Source organism: Cnephaeus nilssonii (genome assembly GCF_951640355.1).
Source record: "Cnephaeus nilssonii genome assembly, chromosome: 1".
In the NCBI taxonomy this organism is placed as follows: Eukaryota; Metazoa; Chordata; class Mammalia; order Chiroptera; family Vespertilionidae; genus Cnephaeus; species Cnephaeus nilssonii.
This window is the reverse complement of record NC_137072.1, coordinates 70,230,675-70,249,044: the sequence shown is the minus strand read 5'-3', so window position 1 is coordinate 70,249,044 and position 18,370 is coordinate 70,230,675. Positions and strand designations below refer to the sequence as shown.

The window sequence follows — 18,370 nt, the reverse complement described above, 5'->3', positions numbered from 1 at the left end:
TGAGAGATTGGAGACTTGTTGTTCAGTTTCCCTGTGACTTTCTAGCTCAGTCAGGCACTTACCTATCTTGATGTTGTTGAAGAAGTAGTTCTATTTTGTTCTGTGATTCAGATTTCAGTGCTTCAAGCTGATCCTCTACCTGGTTATAAAAAGGAGATATGGATTTAGAAACCAGTAAGTCTAAAGCTTGGAAAATTTAAAGATTTTTCAACTGACGGAATGCTTTAAAAAGATGCAAATAGAAGTAATACTTAAACTGGATACATTCTGTCACTGTATGTTATTCGATCTTTTACTTTGGCTATACTCTCATGAAGCTTTACAGGTCAATCAAGCTAGTTCCCTTTATTATAAGAGTTCATTGTGGAAGCAACTCCATTATTTTAGAGTACAAAAATGAGAACTTACTTTTAAGAATTTAAAAAATTACATGCCTAATACTATTGTCTTAATAAATTTTAATATAAAATTGAAGTAGTGTTCTCACCACTTACTGGAAATATCCTCCCTTTAAGATAAGAAATCTCTGTGTCTAATTCTCTTAGGATTTTACTAATAGCTGAGCCCATGTTGCGGAAGTGGATAGTAGACAGGCTGTCGTGTTCATATATTTTCTTGCCTGAGGCTTGTTCAAAGTCAACTAGGATTGATCGGATTTCATGAAGCACTCCCTCATGACTAAGCATCATCTTTCTTAGCTGCTCTATCTGTGTGTTGCTATCATTCAGCATGTCCTCCTTAAGGCTTCTAGCAGCTTCAAGTTCATGAACTGTATTTTGAAGCTGATTTCTTAAATCCTCCTGGGACTGACTCTCCCTTCGTCTATAAAATAAATAAAAGAGAAAAAATAATATTGATAAAATTCATAATCACACAAGTAGTAATATACTACAAAGAGTAAAGCTCTAAAATAATTTCAGGTAACAGATCCCAACCTGATGTCCACCATGGCATCTCTCTCCATTTGCATCTCTTGAAGTTTTGTTTGTAAATCAATGACTGACTGCCTTAAGTAAAACTTCTGTTTCTCATGCAATTCATTGCTCTGAAAAAATAAAATGCCATGCAAATTAGTCTTTTCTTTTTAATTAAATTTATTGGGGTATCATTTATAATAATAAAAGCATAATATGCTAATTAGACCGGACAGCCGAACGACCTTCCGGATGACCTTCAGGACAAAGCCAGGGCTGCGAGGGCTGAGGCAAGCTGCCGCAGCTGCGAGAGCCAAGCCCCTTGCACAAATTTTGTGCATCGGGCCTCTAGTTGGTTAATAAAATTATATAGGTTTCAGGTATACAATTTTATAATACATCATCTGATTATTGTTAAATTAGTCTTCATTAGAGGAACATATGAAGACTATAGGCCAAATTTAGTAATTTCCAAAATCTATATATTATTAATTTTTAACTTTATTTTTATTGTTGACACTATTACAGATGCCCCCATTTCTCTCTCTCTCACACACACACACACACACTTTACCCACCACTACCCAGACCCACTCCCCTCTGACATCTTTCAGTCTGTTCTAGATATATCCATGCCTCTGTTTCTATTTTGTTTGTCAGTTTATTTTGTTCTTTAGATTCCACATATAAGTGAGGTAATATAGTATTTGTCTTTCTCTGACTGGCTTATTTCACTTAGTACAATACTCCCCAGATCCATCTATGCTGTCCCCAAGGGTAAAATTTCCTTCTTTTTTACAGCCATGTAGTATTCCATTGTGTAAATATACCACAACTTTTCTTTTTAATCATCACAGAGGATATGTTTTTATTGATTTTAGAGAGAGGAGAAGGGAGGAAGAAAGAGAGGAGGGGGGGAGGGAGAGAACAAGAAAGAGAGATAAATGGGAGAGAGAAACATCAATTGGTTGCCTCCCATATGTGCCCTGATGGGGATCAAACCTGCAACCGAGGTATGTGCTCTGACCAGAAATCAAACCCACAACTTTTTGGTGTATGGGATGATACTCCAACTGACAGACACCCAGCTAGGGCTATACCACAGCTTTTTTATCCACTCATCTACTGATGGGCACTTGGATTATTTCCAGATCTTGGCTACTGTATACAATGCTGCTACGAACATAGGGGTGGATATATTCTTTCGAATTAGTGTTTTAAGTTTTTAGGATATATTCCCAGAAGTTAGTATGTAGACTTTTCATCAATCCAACCTTTAATACTGAAATAGAAGGCATAGGCCTAATTAGCAAGTTTAACCAATAAATCCAGTAAGTTTTTCTTCTAGAAAGTTTAGGTTCTATTCCAAGGCATTTTGCCTCACTATCTTCCCAAACGGGCTTCAGGTACTGAAAGAAAAGATTGCAACTCACTTCATTTAGTCTTTTCTGCAAATCTTTGACTTGATGTGAATATTCCTCCAAAACACGTTCGATGTGTTCTTTTCCAGGGTAAGGGATGACTTTCCTGTGAGGATCAGGTTCTACTTCATATTTAGGGAAAAAGGGAATTTGTGTCACAATCCCAGGTGCTGATGTGTTTTCAATTATTGTACCACGTATAGGTGACATAAAAAATGGACTTGAAGAACCTAAATATTAAAGAATTAATTAATTAACTTATTACTAAAATCATTTTGTGGCAATCATTATCCTAGGTGATTCCCTTACTGTACTTTGAAGGAGCTCAAGGTCTCCTGAGGCAAATAGACAAGTGAAAGTACCTCTGAGAGAGGAGCACATGGTAAAAAGGAGGAGGAGCAGATCAGGAAGGAGGGAGTTTTACCTGATGGTGATCAAGTGATGCGTGAGCTGAATGAGCCTTGTCTGGAGGACAAGAGAAGGTAGGGCATTCCAGATAGTGGGAGCACCATAATTATTGGCAAGGAGACTTAAGACAGCATGGCATATTCCAGGTGAAAGGAAAGTAGTGGCCAGGTATTAAAATGAAAATGTAGGACAGATCATGAAGGCCTTGTGGGGTCATACCAGGGAGTTTGGATTCATCTTGAAAGCTCTGAGGAATCCTTAAATGATTTGAAAGTAGGGGGTCAATATAAGTAGATCTGTGTTTTGAAAAAGTTTTCTGGCTTTGGTGTGGAGAATGCATTGATTGGGATAAAACTGAAGTTAGAGAATCCACATGGGAAAAGGCTTTCAATGATGCAGGCAAGAAATAGCAAGAGTGTGCCCTAAAGGAGAGGCAGTGGTGATAGAAACAAAAGCATGGATTTGAGAAATACATGTGAAAAGTAAAAGAGAGGAAAGTGTCAAGTATTTCTCTTGGGTTTTGGGCTTCATCAACATCCAATGAGGATGTTTGGTTTGCAAATACTGAACATGGACCTGAAGTTCAGGAGTGAATTTTTGCTTCAGAAATTGGGATTTGGGAATTATCAGCATATGAATTCTAGCAAATCCTTGGTGTCAACAGGATCATCTAGGGATAGTATATAGAGTGAAAAGGGAAGAGGATCAAGAAGAGTGCTCTAAGGAAATACCAATGAGTTAAAGGAAAAACCAAAAGAGTGAAACCCAGGAATATTCACAGAAGACCCATAGAGGTTTTAGAGAATTATATTCAAGACACACTGCTGGCTTGCACTAAGGGACAGAGACAGTGAGTGACGGTAAGAGGCCATTCCATAAGCAGGCTGAGAAAAGCAGTCAGCTGAAAATTTATGCTACCTTTCATGCAAAAGGACAGACTCAAAGTCAGACCCAGCAGTCCAAAGAATGGTGCCAAGAACCATGGACAATTATTTCCAGACCAAAGAATCTATATATATAAAAGCCTAAGCAACCGGCCAACCATTCGACCATTCAACCAGTAACTATGACATGCACTGGCCACCAGGGAGCAGATTCTCAATGCACAGGCATGGAAACAGACTGATAAATCTCAGAGGGAAGGTGGGAAGGGGGAGAGCGGGAAGAGATTAACCAAAGATTTTACATGCATACTAGAGGCCCGGTGCAGGGATTTGTGCACCAGTAGATTCCCTCAGCCTGGCCTGCACCCTTTTGCAATCCCCCTTGGGGGATGTCAGACTGATCCCTGCAGGCCAGGCTGAGGGACCCCAATGGTGCACAAATCCATGCACCAGGCCTCTAGTATTAAATAAGACAAAGCGCACTTAAAGTTAAAAGGCACATTCCACAATATATTACTTCTATCCTTAGCCAGTTTTGCTCAGTGGATAGAACATCAGCCTGTGGACTGAAGGTGCCCAAGTTTGATTCTGGTCAAGGGCACATGCCTGGGTTGTGGGCTTGATCCCCAGTAGGGCGTGTGCAGGAGGCAGCCAATCAATGATTCTCTCTCATCACTGATGTTTCTATCTCTCCCTCCCTCTCCCTTCCTCTCTAGAATCCATAAAAAATATATTTTTAAAAAGATTTTACTTCTAATTGTCTGCTATAACAACCATTTAGATATAACATAAATTGTGTTATATGAACAGAAATTAAAGAATTTCTGAAAAATAATACCAATGAAAACACTACACATCAGAATCTGAGATACATTTCTGTGAATAGAAGGAACAAGACTTAGTAACTGACTGGCTGTGAGGGTTGGTAAGAGAAAAGAAGTCAAAATGATACAGAATTCTGCCTTAAGAGTCGATGAAGGAAGAGAAGGTGTTTAGGGAAACATGGACTGTGTTGAAGTACCTCAACATGAAAACAATTTCTAAGCCAAAAAAGTAATGTTAACATATGCTAAAAAAAAAAGATATTCTATTTTAAAAGAGTAAACAATTTCTCAAAAAGTAGACTTATAAACAATATGAAAAACATTCATGGCCAAGGTCTGTGCCGAACAGTTAAGCATACTAAAAGCAGTAGCTTGAATGAATACGAAACTGCTTAATTCTATTTTTCCCACTTTGTTTTATAAAGAACATATACCTCCATTGGATGCGATGCCACTACTTGATAAATCTTCATTATGTGATTCACAAGGTTTTTTTTCCATATTAAATATTGCTGCCTCTTCTTAGAGATCTTGAAATATGAATGCTTCCCTGTTAGGTTCTTTTAGTTCTTATCTATAAAAGACAGGGATTCAATATTTGTTGATAAGGTATAATGTGAAAATATTTATTGAAGCGGAATTGACTTTGTTCACATTTGAAATTTAGTAATAATTTTTCACCAGGAAAATATTTATACAAAAATTGTATTATATAAAATTAAAAAATGAATAGAATCTTATTGTAAAAAGTGTTGATTTTGATGGCTAACAGGATTATTAAAGAAAACCTAAAAAAACAACAACACCCTAATACTTTAGTTATTATAATAATTAAAACTCTAGTTGGGAACAGAGGTTTTTCTCTCAAGTCTCTTTCATAAAGTTACATTATCAAATAATGGAAGAAAATATCTCCTTAGTAAAAAAAAGTCACAAATTAGTAAAAAAAAAAAAAGTCACAAACCAGAAAATTATAAACTGAAAAACTTCTTTGATATCAAATAGTGCTCATAATTTTAGATTAGGCCAAGAGGGGACGTCTGAGTTTGGCAACAATGGTGGTGGTCTGATTCCAAAGCTCCCCCTAATTTTCTTAAAACAACCATAAAATCAAAAAAGGGAACAAATAAATAAAACCACATGGACCCCTTCAGTATCTCTAGAAGACAGGGAATACCATAACCTTCAAATTATCTGCAAGCAAAGGAAAATTATTTCCCAAAGTTTCTCCCACAGTCTGCCTACCAGCACTGCAAGCCTGTGGGTATGGAGGATGGGAGAGGAGAGGCTCAAAAGGAGCAGAGGGGAGCAGAGGGCTGAGAAGAAGCACAGACAAAAGAAAGTGAATAAAAAAAGCCAAGACACTAAGCAAAAGCTGGAACTTGAAGTCCATAGCCCTGGCTATGCCTTAGGGCTTGAAAGTGTGCAGGGACCAGAAACCGCAGCCTCAGAGAAGCAGTGTTTCAGGGGGAGAATCAGATCTGGAGAGAAGAGGTGATCTCCACTGGAGACATGGTAGAAAGGGAAAGGAGGAAATGAGGGGGAAATTCCATCACATACAAAAAGAAAGCAAGATATGCCAACTCTCCTTCTACCCCTCCCATTCCACCATCACCATCCATAAAAGAAACTGCCCGGAAGAAGGCACTCTCAAACTAGGAATCCTGTTCACAAAATGAACAGAAATAGACAAAAGCAGACCCCATCCATACAAAACTACTACAAAATATAAGAATATGCTAATAAAATCTTTTCTGCTGATTAAAAGTTGTCCTCACCTCCCCACCTACTTGCTGCCCCACCATCAAACATGAATTCAAAGAAAAGTAACACAACAATCCAAACTGAACTAAATATTCTCAAACAAGCATTTAGGGATATAAAAAATCACCTTTGAATCAAAATGTAAAACTTAACAAGAGAAATGAATAAGAAACAAATAAAACTAGCAAGCAAACATAAAGAAATTAAATGAGAGCTGGTTGAAGTCATGAAACAAAGTAGAAAAGGACAAAATTATATTAGAAATGAACACCAAATAACAAAGTACACGAGAGAGGACGGATTGTAATAAGAAGTTAATAAAGGCATGAAGAAAATCAGGAAAACAACCAAGAGAATGAGAACTAAGACAAATAAATACAATGGGTGAGAGAAGAAGTGAATGAAATGAAAGATAAGCAAAGGAGAGTGAGCATAATTGGTGTCCCTGAAGAAGAAAATCAAAACCATGACACAGAACTACTATTTAAAACTATAAACAAAGAAAGTTCCCTAGAAATAAAGGAAGACCTGAATTTACACATTTTTCATACTAGGAAAAATCAACCTAGAACAGTGATGGTGAACCTATGACACGCATGTCAGCACTGACACGTGTAGCCATTTCTGATGACACGGAGGCAGCTGATCGGTGTTTCTAACTCTCCTCCTCTCTGTAAAAAATCAATAAAATATATTTTAAAAAAATATTACTGCAAAGGTAATCACTAGAATAAAAAAAAAACTTCTCAGGTGGCAAAAGAATTTTAAAAAGAAAAAATAAGGAAGAAACACAAAATAAATACTGCAAATAGAATACAGTAATTACACACAAAATAATAATGTAATAATAATATGACAAGTTTTACGGTATTTCTTTTTAATTTATTGCTTTTAGAGAAAGATAATATGACAGAATTTAGGCCATATATAACAGACATGTCAATAAACATGAAGAAACTTAACTTGCCAATTCAAATAAAAGGATTTTCAAATAGATTCTTTAAAAATTTCAACTCTATATTGTACACAAAAGGATACTTAAAAGGCACTGATATTAGTACAGTGATAGATAAAGATTTGCCAGATAAATGAAAAAAATAAGAAAGCATGGATTAAAATCCTGATTCCAGACCAAGAAGTCTTCAAGCCAAAGGACAGTACATAAGACAAAGGGCACTTCAAGTTAAAAGGCACATTCTGTAATCAAGATATTACTTATAATTGTCCGATATAACACAACCACTTACAGAAAACATAAATTGTGTGATAAGATCAGAAATTAAAGAATTTCTGAAAAATAATGCCAATGAAAACCTACACATCAGAACCTGAGAAACATTAAAGTAGTGAAAAGAGGAAAGTTTCTAGCCTTAAATTTCTATTTTAAAAATTAAAGAATGAAAATAAGTGATTTAAATTTCTAACACAAAAAGGTAGATTAAAAGTAAAACAAAAGAAAGCACATGCTAGGAAACAATAAAGATAAGAGCAGAAATTAATGAGGTAGAAAACAGAAAAATAGATAAAAGGAATGAATCAGAATCCTGATTCTTAAAAAAAAAAGAAAACAACACAAAATATATACATAAACCATCAAAGTGACGGAGAGAGGAACATCACATATAACATACTGCTTATCATTTTTACATTAATACATAATTGTAAGCATAGTGTTAAAAGTTTTTTTTAAAACCTGTGAGCCGAAGGGAATTTTATTGAACAGAATTCCTTTTTATTTCACTCACAGTTTCTCCCTTTTGATTACTGAGATGCAATCTGCCAAAACTACAATTAGATAAATTCTTCCTTAATATGTTCCATACTATCAATTTTAGCAAATAAGTAGTAGGTATGGAGACATTCCGTCAAGAATTATAATAATGTTAGTCAAGATTGCTAGGCAACTTAAATGTTCTAAATAGAAGAGATTGTTATTTGGGAAAAAACCCTCATTTAAACAAGTTTTATCATGAATGTATACTGTATACTTTTATTTACCCACTAAAATGATGCATTTGGGGATTCTTCAGGATGATGAAAAACACTAAGACAATTCAAATTACTGAGTAATGTTATTATCACAAATTACAGATAGATCAAAAGCATGAAGGAATGAGGACAGGCAGAATCATATAGCCAGTGTTGGGCAATCATACCCTAATCCACGCTGCTTAATACTAAAGTTTTTTGGTATCAAGCATGAAACAGAACCTATGAGCAAGATAAGCAGAACTGGAACTAGTAGTTGGAAAAGAGAGAAAAGAAGAAAGGAGAAGTTTTGACTTTAGAATATCCTGAGATGGAAACCACATTTATTTACTTTGGCATAAGATGATGAATGAAATCAACTCATTAATTCAGTATCCACTCATAGGCAGCAGGCCATTGAAGAGTAGCAGACCTTCAGAGGGAAATATTTTTCTTGGAAAATTAATAGTTTAAAGAAGAAAGCTTAGATTTAGTTACTTAAACAATAATTACAAAACATTTATTTGTAAAGAAAATGCTTAGTACTTCTACTTGCCAATGCCACTTGTTATTTTATGAACTTTACAATAGGAAATCTGTCTTTTAAAAATACTTGAATTCGGATTTTCACTATTTTAGATTGACCATATCCTCAGTTTGGTCAAATCATTTAGCGTTCCTCTACTTTCATTACACTTTAAGAACTAAAACATTATGCCTGATTTCAGGCATAAGTCTTATTAAATTATTAAGGATTTCCGGTAAAAGGAAGTTTTTAGCCTCAATAAATCATAAATTGTTAAAATGCTATACTTGTTGTAATGGGGATCATAACATGAATTTACATGTATTTGATTTAAATCTCTGAGTAAAGTACAAAGATGAGATCTTGGCCTCTTCTGGTAATGCCCAAGATTAATTATGAACAATCCTGCCTGATTTTAAATTGTGACCAGATTCCCAGTGAAAGGAGCCTTATATTTCTGACAAGTAATAGCTAGGTAAAGATTCTACCTTGGTTATTCTATTGGAATGTTGCAGAAAAGACCTTAGAAACCGCAGACCACAACAAGAGGACTTTTGGAGGAAAACGATGTACAGACTTTCGTTTTTGTTATACAGTTGAGTTAAAGGGCTTTAAAGTATCTCCTGGGTTCTTACCCCTTCTCCTGGCTTCCAAAAGACCAAGGTGGCTGTGTGGCTATCCTTTCCCTAATGTGAACAGTCCTCACCCTGATTTCTTATGACTACTCAAGGTGGACCGCTCCCCTGACCGTGATAGAATGTCACTGTCTCTATAGTAAGTTGATTTAGAATCTATGCTCTATTTTGATTGGGTACAGATTACTTATAATGTGCGTTATGTTAATCAACTAATGACTCAAGCCCATAGAATGCCAAACCATTCTACCTTCCAGAGAAGCCTTTTCCTGACTCCCAAAAGACCAAGGTGGCTGTGTGGTTATCCCCTATTGGGATTTTTTTTTTCTATTTTTGGAGATATTTTTATTTTACTTTATTAAGGTATTACATATGTGTCCTTATTTCCCCATTGACCCTCAATCCCCCCACTCATGCCCTCACCCCCCTGTTGTCTGTGTCCATTGGTTAGGCTTATATGCATGCATACAAGTCCTTTGGTTGATTTCTCCCCTTTACCCCCACCCTCCCCTACCTTCCCTCTGAGGTTTGACGGTCTGATCTGTCTCTGGATCTGTTTTTGTTCATCAGTTTATGTTGTTCATTATTTTCCATAAATGAGGGAGATCATGTGATATTTATCTTTCTCTGACTGGCTTATCTCACACTTGGCATAATGCTCTCCAGTTCCATCCATGCTGTTGCAAATGGCAAGAATTCCTTCTTTTTTACCGCAACGTAGTATTCCATTGTGTAGATGTACCGAAGTTTTTTAATCCACTCATCTGCTGTTGGGCACTTAGGCAGCTTCCAAATCTTAGCTATGGCAAATTGTGCCGCTATGAACACAGGGATGCATATATCATTTCTGACTGATGTTTCTGGTTTCTTGGGATATATTCCTAGAAGTGGGATCACTGGGTCAAATGGGAGTCCCATTTTTAGTTTTTTGAGGGAACTCCATACTGTTCTCCACAGTGGCTGCACCAGTCTGCATTCTCACCCTATTGGGATTTTATAACATTGATCCATAATCTCATAGAACCAGTCTGCAGGTGTATTTTCCTTAGGAAATTCTAAAGTTCCCCAAGATTGATCCCAATACTACATATCTCATAAATGCAAGAACATTAATGAACATCACTTCACTGCTTGAGTTAATGTTAATTGCTTATTAACTTCACATTGATTTTAGTGTCTGCTTTCTCAATCGCATTCTTTCTCTCTAGATGTTGTCATTGACTGTTAGGGTTCAAATCCTAGCTCTGTGATCCACTAGCTGTGTGACCTTGAAAACAATATTTAACCTCCATAAGACTATAAGATGGAGATAAAGAGTGTATAACTAAAAAGAATAAGAGTTAACTGAGATAACTCATGAGCAGCCTTAATATTGTCCTTACTTCAATCAATAAGTATATAGTACCACATAATAGGACAGTAAAACATGAATAACAATAGTATACTAACTCATTTCCATAATAAATGGCTATATCTTTCTATTTATCTATAAAGAAGATGTAAGTTTCATATAGTTCTACTAATAGAAAAGAAAGTGGATTTAGAATGCATTGAGTAAACACAGGAACTATTATAATGCAATATAGAATTAAGCTATTTAAGATCATACTTCATCAGTACACAATACCAATACCATCTTGGAGGGAGGCAGAACAGAAGAAGTACAGAACTTCGAATCAGGAAACTTAATTCTGTCATTGGTTAACTGTGACAGCACGGGCAAATCTTTTCATATCTCTGAGCCTCAATTTCCACCATTACTAAATAAGATTAAAGTTGTCTTTTTCAAACTTTTTTAGGCAGAAGTCTTTATTTAAATCTTTAGAGTCCCAACTACACACACTCCTCTATGCCAAGACACCATAATGGAATACAGAAGGCTCCACTGAGCAGAGTTTGAAAATCACAGATATAGCCCTTGTGGCTTTATCTTAGATATTCCAGCCTAGGCATTCATCAAATTCAAGGCTTTAGTTTCTAAAACAGATTAAGTATATATAATAAAGTATATCAGTTGTATATGTTCACAATTCTTAAATATAAAAATAAAACAAGAGATACCTTAATATCTGGATATTCTTATTTTCACTTATCCTATTAATACCTGAAAAAAACCCAAAGTATTTTAAAATATGATTATTAATATATAATATTTAATTAGCTGAAATTTATTATTTTCAAAAATTTCAATTCACAAGTTCATTTTCAACACTTAAGATCTTGACAACACCCAAAACACATATATACAACAACAGCAATAAAAATCTTTAAATTTTTTTCCTTTGGGCTTATTTTGTTTATGAAAGTATATTTTTTGGCACTTATCTAGGCTATGTTTACACAACAGAACATGTTCAATTATATGCTCCCTGTTGGTGTAATCTAATTTTGTTGGTACAGATCTTATTGGCATTATTAAGATAACACAAGTAAACCTGTAGGCACATGGTCCCCTTTTTCATATGTATATTCCCAAACCTGATCTTTCTCCAGGTACAGTCCAAACTGACTTAAATAACCACGTAAATGTCATCTGACCTGCTTTTATTTTTTGGAGATGCGCTGACCAGGCAACAGATCTTGTGCTTGGTTAGAAAAGTTACTAGGTAGAGGAACCTCTGTGAGCGGGTTAGAAATAGGTCTATAAAGTTTAAGAAGTGGAGCTGAAATGATAAACAACTAGGATTTTTGGAATATCTCAGTGGAATCTACGTGAACAGTTGCCACATTGAAAAAATCAGAGTCAATATTCTATGTGCAGAATTAGGACTAATGATTAAAAGTAAAGGGAAGTAGATTCTAGGTCAGGACAGAGATGGATATTCTGAAAACTAGAGCGCCTCGTGAGGCTTGTGAGGTGTTTGAGCTGAGGGTAGATGAGCATCTGTTGGGATGACAACTGTCACTGGCTGTCCTCTCTAGGGCAAAGTGTTGGACTAGAACAGTGGTAGGCAAACTGTGGCTCGCGAGCCAATGAGTTTGCCGACCACTGGACTAGAAGATCTCTAAAATCTTCTCCAATTTGGACATTCTATAATTTACTATGGAAAACATTTAGCAAAAAGATGACTAAAAAATATGATGATGTCTCACAGGTGATTTCAGTCAACAACAAAGCCAGATAGAGACAATTCCACTGCTTCCATTAAGTTTCATGCTATTTGTTTAAAAAATAATAACTGGCTTTAGAAAAATTTTAATGAATATATGTTCCTTTAATACCTCTGCATATATGTTTACAGCCATCTTAAATTCATCTTATACCATTCTGGTCTCTTCACATTCCCATCTAACCTGCTTTCTAGGCTGTTCTCAGATGATAACACCATAAAACTAATTTCCCAAGTTGGACATTTCAGTATCTTTTTTTTAAAATATATTTTTATTGATTTCAGAGAGGGATAGAGATTGAAACATCAATGATGAGAGAGAATCATTGATGGGCTGCCTCCTGCACACCCCCGAGTGGGGATCGAGTCCACAACCCAAGCATGTGCCCTTGTCCAGAATCGAACCTGGGACTCTTCAGTCTGAAGGCCGATGCTCTATCCACTGAGCCAAACCAGCTAGGGCTCTTTATCTATTCTTCATCTACTCAAACTCCATATCCAATTAGTAGCCATACTCTGTTGAGTCTATCTCTGTAATATCTTTTAACTCAGCAAAGAAGAATTAAGTGTGCGCATAAATCATAAGGAACAAACCCTGGAATATGCTATTTAGTTCATTTTGGTCCTTTGGTATTCTTTCATGCTTTAGTAAACTCTTGCCAGACCTTATAAAATACCTCAAAATGATCTTTATAGCTTCACTTCCTCACAATCTTTAAGAGTTCCCTTTAAAATCAGAGCCATTTTGTCCTATCTTGCTCAAAGATTAAGGTGTGAACTAAGACTAGCACTCAAAACCCTTTATAATCAGGCCTAACAACCTCCCAACTTCATCTCCATTCAGACATATCCTATGCCCCAATCAAGGTCTACTTGCTGTGTCCTCAGCATGTCCTGCTCTTTTAAGACTCTGCTAAAGTCTTTCTTCTTAGCAAAATCCTCCACAGTTTAGTTTTTAGGGATGTAGAAAATGAGGTTTAATAATAGATTACTAATGGCAATATACATTGATCTAGTCTTTAAAATAAGTATCTATAATAATAAAAGTATAATATGCTAATTAGACCGGATGTCCTTCCAGACATCCTTCCTTCTGGACAAAGCCGCAGTGGGCGGGGGCCAAGGCAGAGGCGCCGCTATGGTGGGGGCCAAGGCCCTTTCACGAATTTTGTGCATTGGGCCTCTAGTCCTAATAATAAGAGAATGAAAACTATCCAATGTCTCTGAAAAAAATAATTCAATGTAGAGGAGGACATTTAATATTTGGAGGATGTGCTCCCCTTACTCTTCCCACATCAAACGCAGTAAACTTCAATTAAATCATTCATATACAAGCCACTTGGCACGGGGCCTGGCACACAGTCAGCATTCAATAATTATTAATTACTGTTGTTGGCATTTTGATGCTTTACAATGCTTTACTGTACTGCTATGATTAGTGCTTCTAGGAATACTAGAGATAGAGCTGTCTAAGATCAAGAACAAGTTTCTACCCTCATGAATCTTACAGTTTAATGGAGAAAGAGAGACACTAAAGAAACAAATCAAAATATAATTTTGGAGAATGGTTAAGTGCAATGAGGAGAATAACACGATATACAGAGAGATGAAGTTGAAACTACTTAGGGTAGGTCAGGGAAGGATTTATGAAGAGGTGACATTTGAGCTGAATGACTAAACGGAGTCAGCCCTACAGAGGATCGGGGAAGATCCTAAGAGGAAATACCAGATGCAAAGGTGCTGGGATAAAAAGGGCTCAGTGTTCACTGACGGATGAGGAAGGAGGCTGCATGTAGTCAAGGGAGGATGAGAGGCCTACTTATGGATAGCCAACTGTGTACCACACCCAAAGCAATGCTGTGCTTATCACTTCCTTCCCGAAATTATCCTGAGAAGTTGCTGGGGAGATGGGTAGAGGGTAGAGCTCACAGGGGCTTTAAAAAGCCAAACTAAGAATTTCAGGGTTTATTCTCATTGCGATGGCAAGCCATTGGAGCATTTTAATCAGGGGCATATAATCCTCCAGCAGCTGGGTGGACAATATACTGAGAAGAAGAGGCGAGTAATAAGGCCATTGGAGTAGCCCAGCAGGACTAAAACTTAATTCTGAAGTAGTCCAGTGATTCAAAGTGGATTGGAACTGGGGGTGGGAATGGGGATTGACTGTAAAATGGGCATAGGGGCTTTTTTGGATGATGGAAATGTTTTAAACTGAATTGTGGTAATGATTGCAAAACTCTGTAAATTTACTAAAATTCATTGGCTGTTATACTTAAAATTGGTGAATTTTATGGTATATAAATTATACCTCAAGAAAGCAGTTCAAGAAGGAATTGAATTGGCTTCTCTTTGTGATGTTTGTGGGGCAAAAGCAGGGGTGCAAATTAGCAGCCTGCGTCCCAGAAATCAATCACTTAAACCGAAACACTGATTTCTCTGTGCACTCTGATAACTCCACAGTGTCTTCATTTCAAGATGCCCAGAGGTTGCTATTAGCCAGATGTTAACACCCCCCTCATGGAAGCACTTTGGCTTGGCCTCTTTTCCCCAGGCCTGGACTCAATCCCCAGGTGTCTGCAACTCTTGGTACGAAGGCTTCCAATAATGTCTCAGCGAAGGACCAAGCCTAAGTCACTTTGTACCTTTATTCTCTAAACCAGGGCAAATACAGTGATCTATTAATAGAAATACATTTGAAACTTTAAAATTTTACTTTAAGAGCCAGACTACCTCTTTCCTAAGCACCTAATTTATTTTCTCCTTACCAAATTCCTTGTTCATATTTTTTCCTTCTGGTTCACAGGACTTAAGAAAATATTTAGTGTTCTCCATTATCAAACCTGTCACTGCCCCAGCTGGAGGGCTTTAAAATATTCATCAATACAGGATTGATTCTATGTGACTTATAAGCATGACCATATGTATTTGGTCATGCTGTAATTGCTGTGACTAACTGCCACGAGCTTGGTGGCTTAAAACAATAGCCACTTATTCTCTTACAGTTCAGAAGGCCAGAATCAGCCTCACAGGGCCGCAGTCAAGGTGGTGGCAGGGCTCTAGGAAATCCACTTATTTCCTCTTCCAGCTTCTGCTGGCTGCGGGCATTACTCGATTTGGGGCCTCATCATTCTAATCTCTGCCTCTGTGGTCACTGTATTCTCCTCTTCTATCAAATCTCCCTCTGCCCCTCACTTATAAGAACACTTGTGCTTGCATTGTGAGCCCACCCAGGTAACCCAGGATAATCTCCGCATGTCACGATCTTTGACTTAATCATACATGCAGACTTCTTTTCCTCATAACATTACAGTTTCCAGAACTTAGGTCCTGATGTTTTTGGCCCTTATTCAGCCTACTATCCTATCTAATAAAAAAGGAATATGCTAATTGACCATCACTCTGTCACAAAGATGGCTGCACCCACAGCTGAGGCAAAGTTCCCATAAGGAGCCTTAACAAGCAGCAGGGACCTAAGGTTACGCCCTCCCCCGCCCTGTGGGGCTTGACAAGGGACCTCAGGCCGTGCCCCCTGCCCTGGTGTCAGGCTAGGGGACCACAGGCTGTACCCCCCCCCCACCCCCAGTGCCAGGCCAGGGGACCTGAGGCCACGCCCCCCCACCCGGTGGGGCTTGACGGGGGACCTCAAGGTGCGCTTCCCATCCTGGTGCTGGGCTAGGGGACCTCAGGCTGCTCCCCACGCCCCAGCACCAGGCTGGGGGACCTCAGGCCATGCCCCCCACCCAGCGGGGCTTGACAGGGAATCTCAGGCCATGTCCCCTACCTGGCAGGGCTTGATGGAGGACCTCAAGGCATACCCCCCGCACCGGTCTGGGCTGGGGGACCTCAGGCCATATCCCCCATCCTGGCGCTGGGCCAGGGGACCTGAGGCTACGCCCCCTGCCTGGCAGGGCTTGACAAGTATGGGACTGGCCGGGTCTGGATCTAGCCCAATGTGGGGAGGGGGCTGGCCGGGTCTGGGTCTCACGTGATTTTGAGGTGCATGTGAGTGGGCGGGGATTTGACTCTGGGTCCTGTGGTGCGCCCCAGACTCTGACAGGAGGAAGGTTTTCATATACATTTTACTAATTTTTGTTTCATCTCTGACACTTCTATTATAGAGAAAGGGCAAATACCAATATTAATTTATTTCCTCTAATTAATCCCCTTTTAACGTGCACGATTTTGTGCACCAGGTCACTAGTATCATATAATATGGGGCCATCTAGTTTGGGAACAGGCAGTTCATAAGCAGTCCTATTTAATAAATTGTGGAGTTTTAAAGTGAGTGACCCAAACATACAGGACGTCATTGAGTCCTCTTTGTGAAATAGTAAGGGCTTCGCACATACAGAATAAATTGTTGATTTCTGCCCTCGTTTTATTTTGGGAGTATAATAATGTCTCTATGGCATAAAAACCATTTTATCTACAACACAGATAGAGAATTGTATAAGATTAAAAACAGACGGCAGCAACGTTATGACAAGATCTGTAGTCTCCCTCCTGGAATCGATAGTACAGAGCTGGGAGGACCAGGCCTCTCCCACCACTCTCCACCCCCACCCCCACCCCCAGCCCCAACTTTACACGCAGAGAAACAGCCCCGCCTCATTGGTCTCTGGGACACGTGGAAGGTGCAGGCAAAGTAAGAAGTGGTTGCCGGTCAAAACCCCCAGAGAAATAGCCCCCCCTTATTCTCCTCTACTTTCCCCCGACCTTCCTGTACAGCAACAAAACCAGGTCCAGCCTGGGCGAGGACTGGGAGCAGAGTTCTGTTAAAAGGGTGGACTCATTTCTGATGGGTGCTGACAACAGGGCCGAGCCAGGCTCTCAGCGTCCCTTAGGGGGGCGCTCCGGGGCCCCTGCACAGCCCTCACGACAATCCCAGATGGGACGAGGGGTGGGGGACATTCCTCCTCATCTCCACGTCCTCCCCACCCGCCGGGGGCTGGGCAGGAACAGGAGGGGACGGCAATGTTGTGCCTGGATCCGCGGTTTCTTTCTCCCTCCCCCCAGCCCCCGCCCCCAAATCGAATACTTTGCACATGGCCGGGTGGTCCCAGAGTTACAGCCACTGCCCCCGGGGCGTCCTGCGAGCCCCGAAAACAACCTTCCGGTAAATCCACAAACACCAAGGTCTGGGCGGTTCACAAAGGCAGACGCGCTGCTCCGGCTCCTCCGGAGGCCCCGCCCCTCGCCCGGTCCCCGGGCCGAGGCGGCCTCTGTACCTGCAACCAACACCTCATCCTAAGAGACCGGCGCAGCCGCGCGGGGGCGCGGCGGGCGCGGCGGCCGCACCTGCGTCCACCGGGCGGCGGCGGCGGCGGCGGCGGCGGCGGCGGGGTCGGCTCCTCCTCGGCCGCGGGGGCGCTGGGCTCTGCCCCGCCCACCCCGCCCTCCCCGGCGCCCCGCCCACCCCCGCGCGGGCGGCAGTTGGGCCCCTAGAAGAGAGGGGGGGGGCGGTACGGGAGGCGCTCCGCCCTCCAGACGCCGTCGCCGGGGCAACCGAGTGCCAGTCCCGCCCCCCCGCCCCCGGGAGCCCTGTGCCTGCACCCACCCGGCCTCCAATCCGGGCAGCTCTGCCCAGAAGCGACCCAGGATTCGGGCTCCTCTCGGACTCTGTGCCCCGCAAGGCCTCTCACTTTTGCTACAGCCTCCTCGCCTCCTCGCGCTCGCCACCCGCACGCCCCAGGCCGTTCTCGAAGTTGTTCCCCAAAGGAGCTTCCCAAATTCTTCCCAACCTGCACCGGTCCCTGTCGCTCTGCTCCCGGAGTGAAGCCCAGCCTTGGCGCTGCCCGTCCGGCCTTCACCTGGCCTCACCTCTGACACTTCCTCCACCCGCTCCTCCAATCCCCCTTTGACCATTTCAGGTGCACAGAATTCACATTATGCTGCTGGGCATTTTCCTCAATCTTA

At 40.1% G+C, this 18,370-nt stretch overlaps 1 protein-coding gene across 12 annotated transcripts in view; it reads right to left on the bottom strand.

The window, feature by feature from the left end:
• CCDC158 (coiled-coil domain containing 158) overlaps positions 1-17,796 on the bottom strand; it is a 72,431-nt gene extending 54,635 nt beyond the window's left edge. For 10 of the 12 annotated variants that reach the window (XR_013813457.1, XR_013813458.1, XM_079769730.1 and 7 more), the window contains exons 1-7: positions 17,683-17,796; positions 11,406-11,448; positions 4,886-5,025; positions 2,348-2,565; positions 936-1,045; positions 495-822; positions 63-139 (exon numbers count right to left, since the gene is read on the bottom strand). Coding sequence is in view for 10 of the 12 variants with exons in the window: in XM_079769730.1 (XP_079625856.1) it covers positions 63-139; positions 495-822; positions 936-1,045; positions 2,348-2,565; positions 4,886-4,952 (800 nt within the window). In the remaining 2 variants the exon portion in view is untranslated. The remainder of the gene's footprint in view (positions 1-62; positions 140-494; positions 823-935; positions 1,046-2,347; positions 2,566-4,885; positions 5,026-11,405; positions 11,449-17,682) is intronic. The other 2 variants (XM_079769739.1, XM_079769737.1) reach the window with 2 other exon arrangements.
• Between the last annotated feature and the right edge of the window lie 574 nt (positions 17,797-18,370).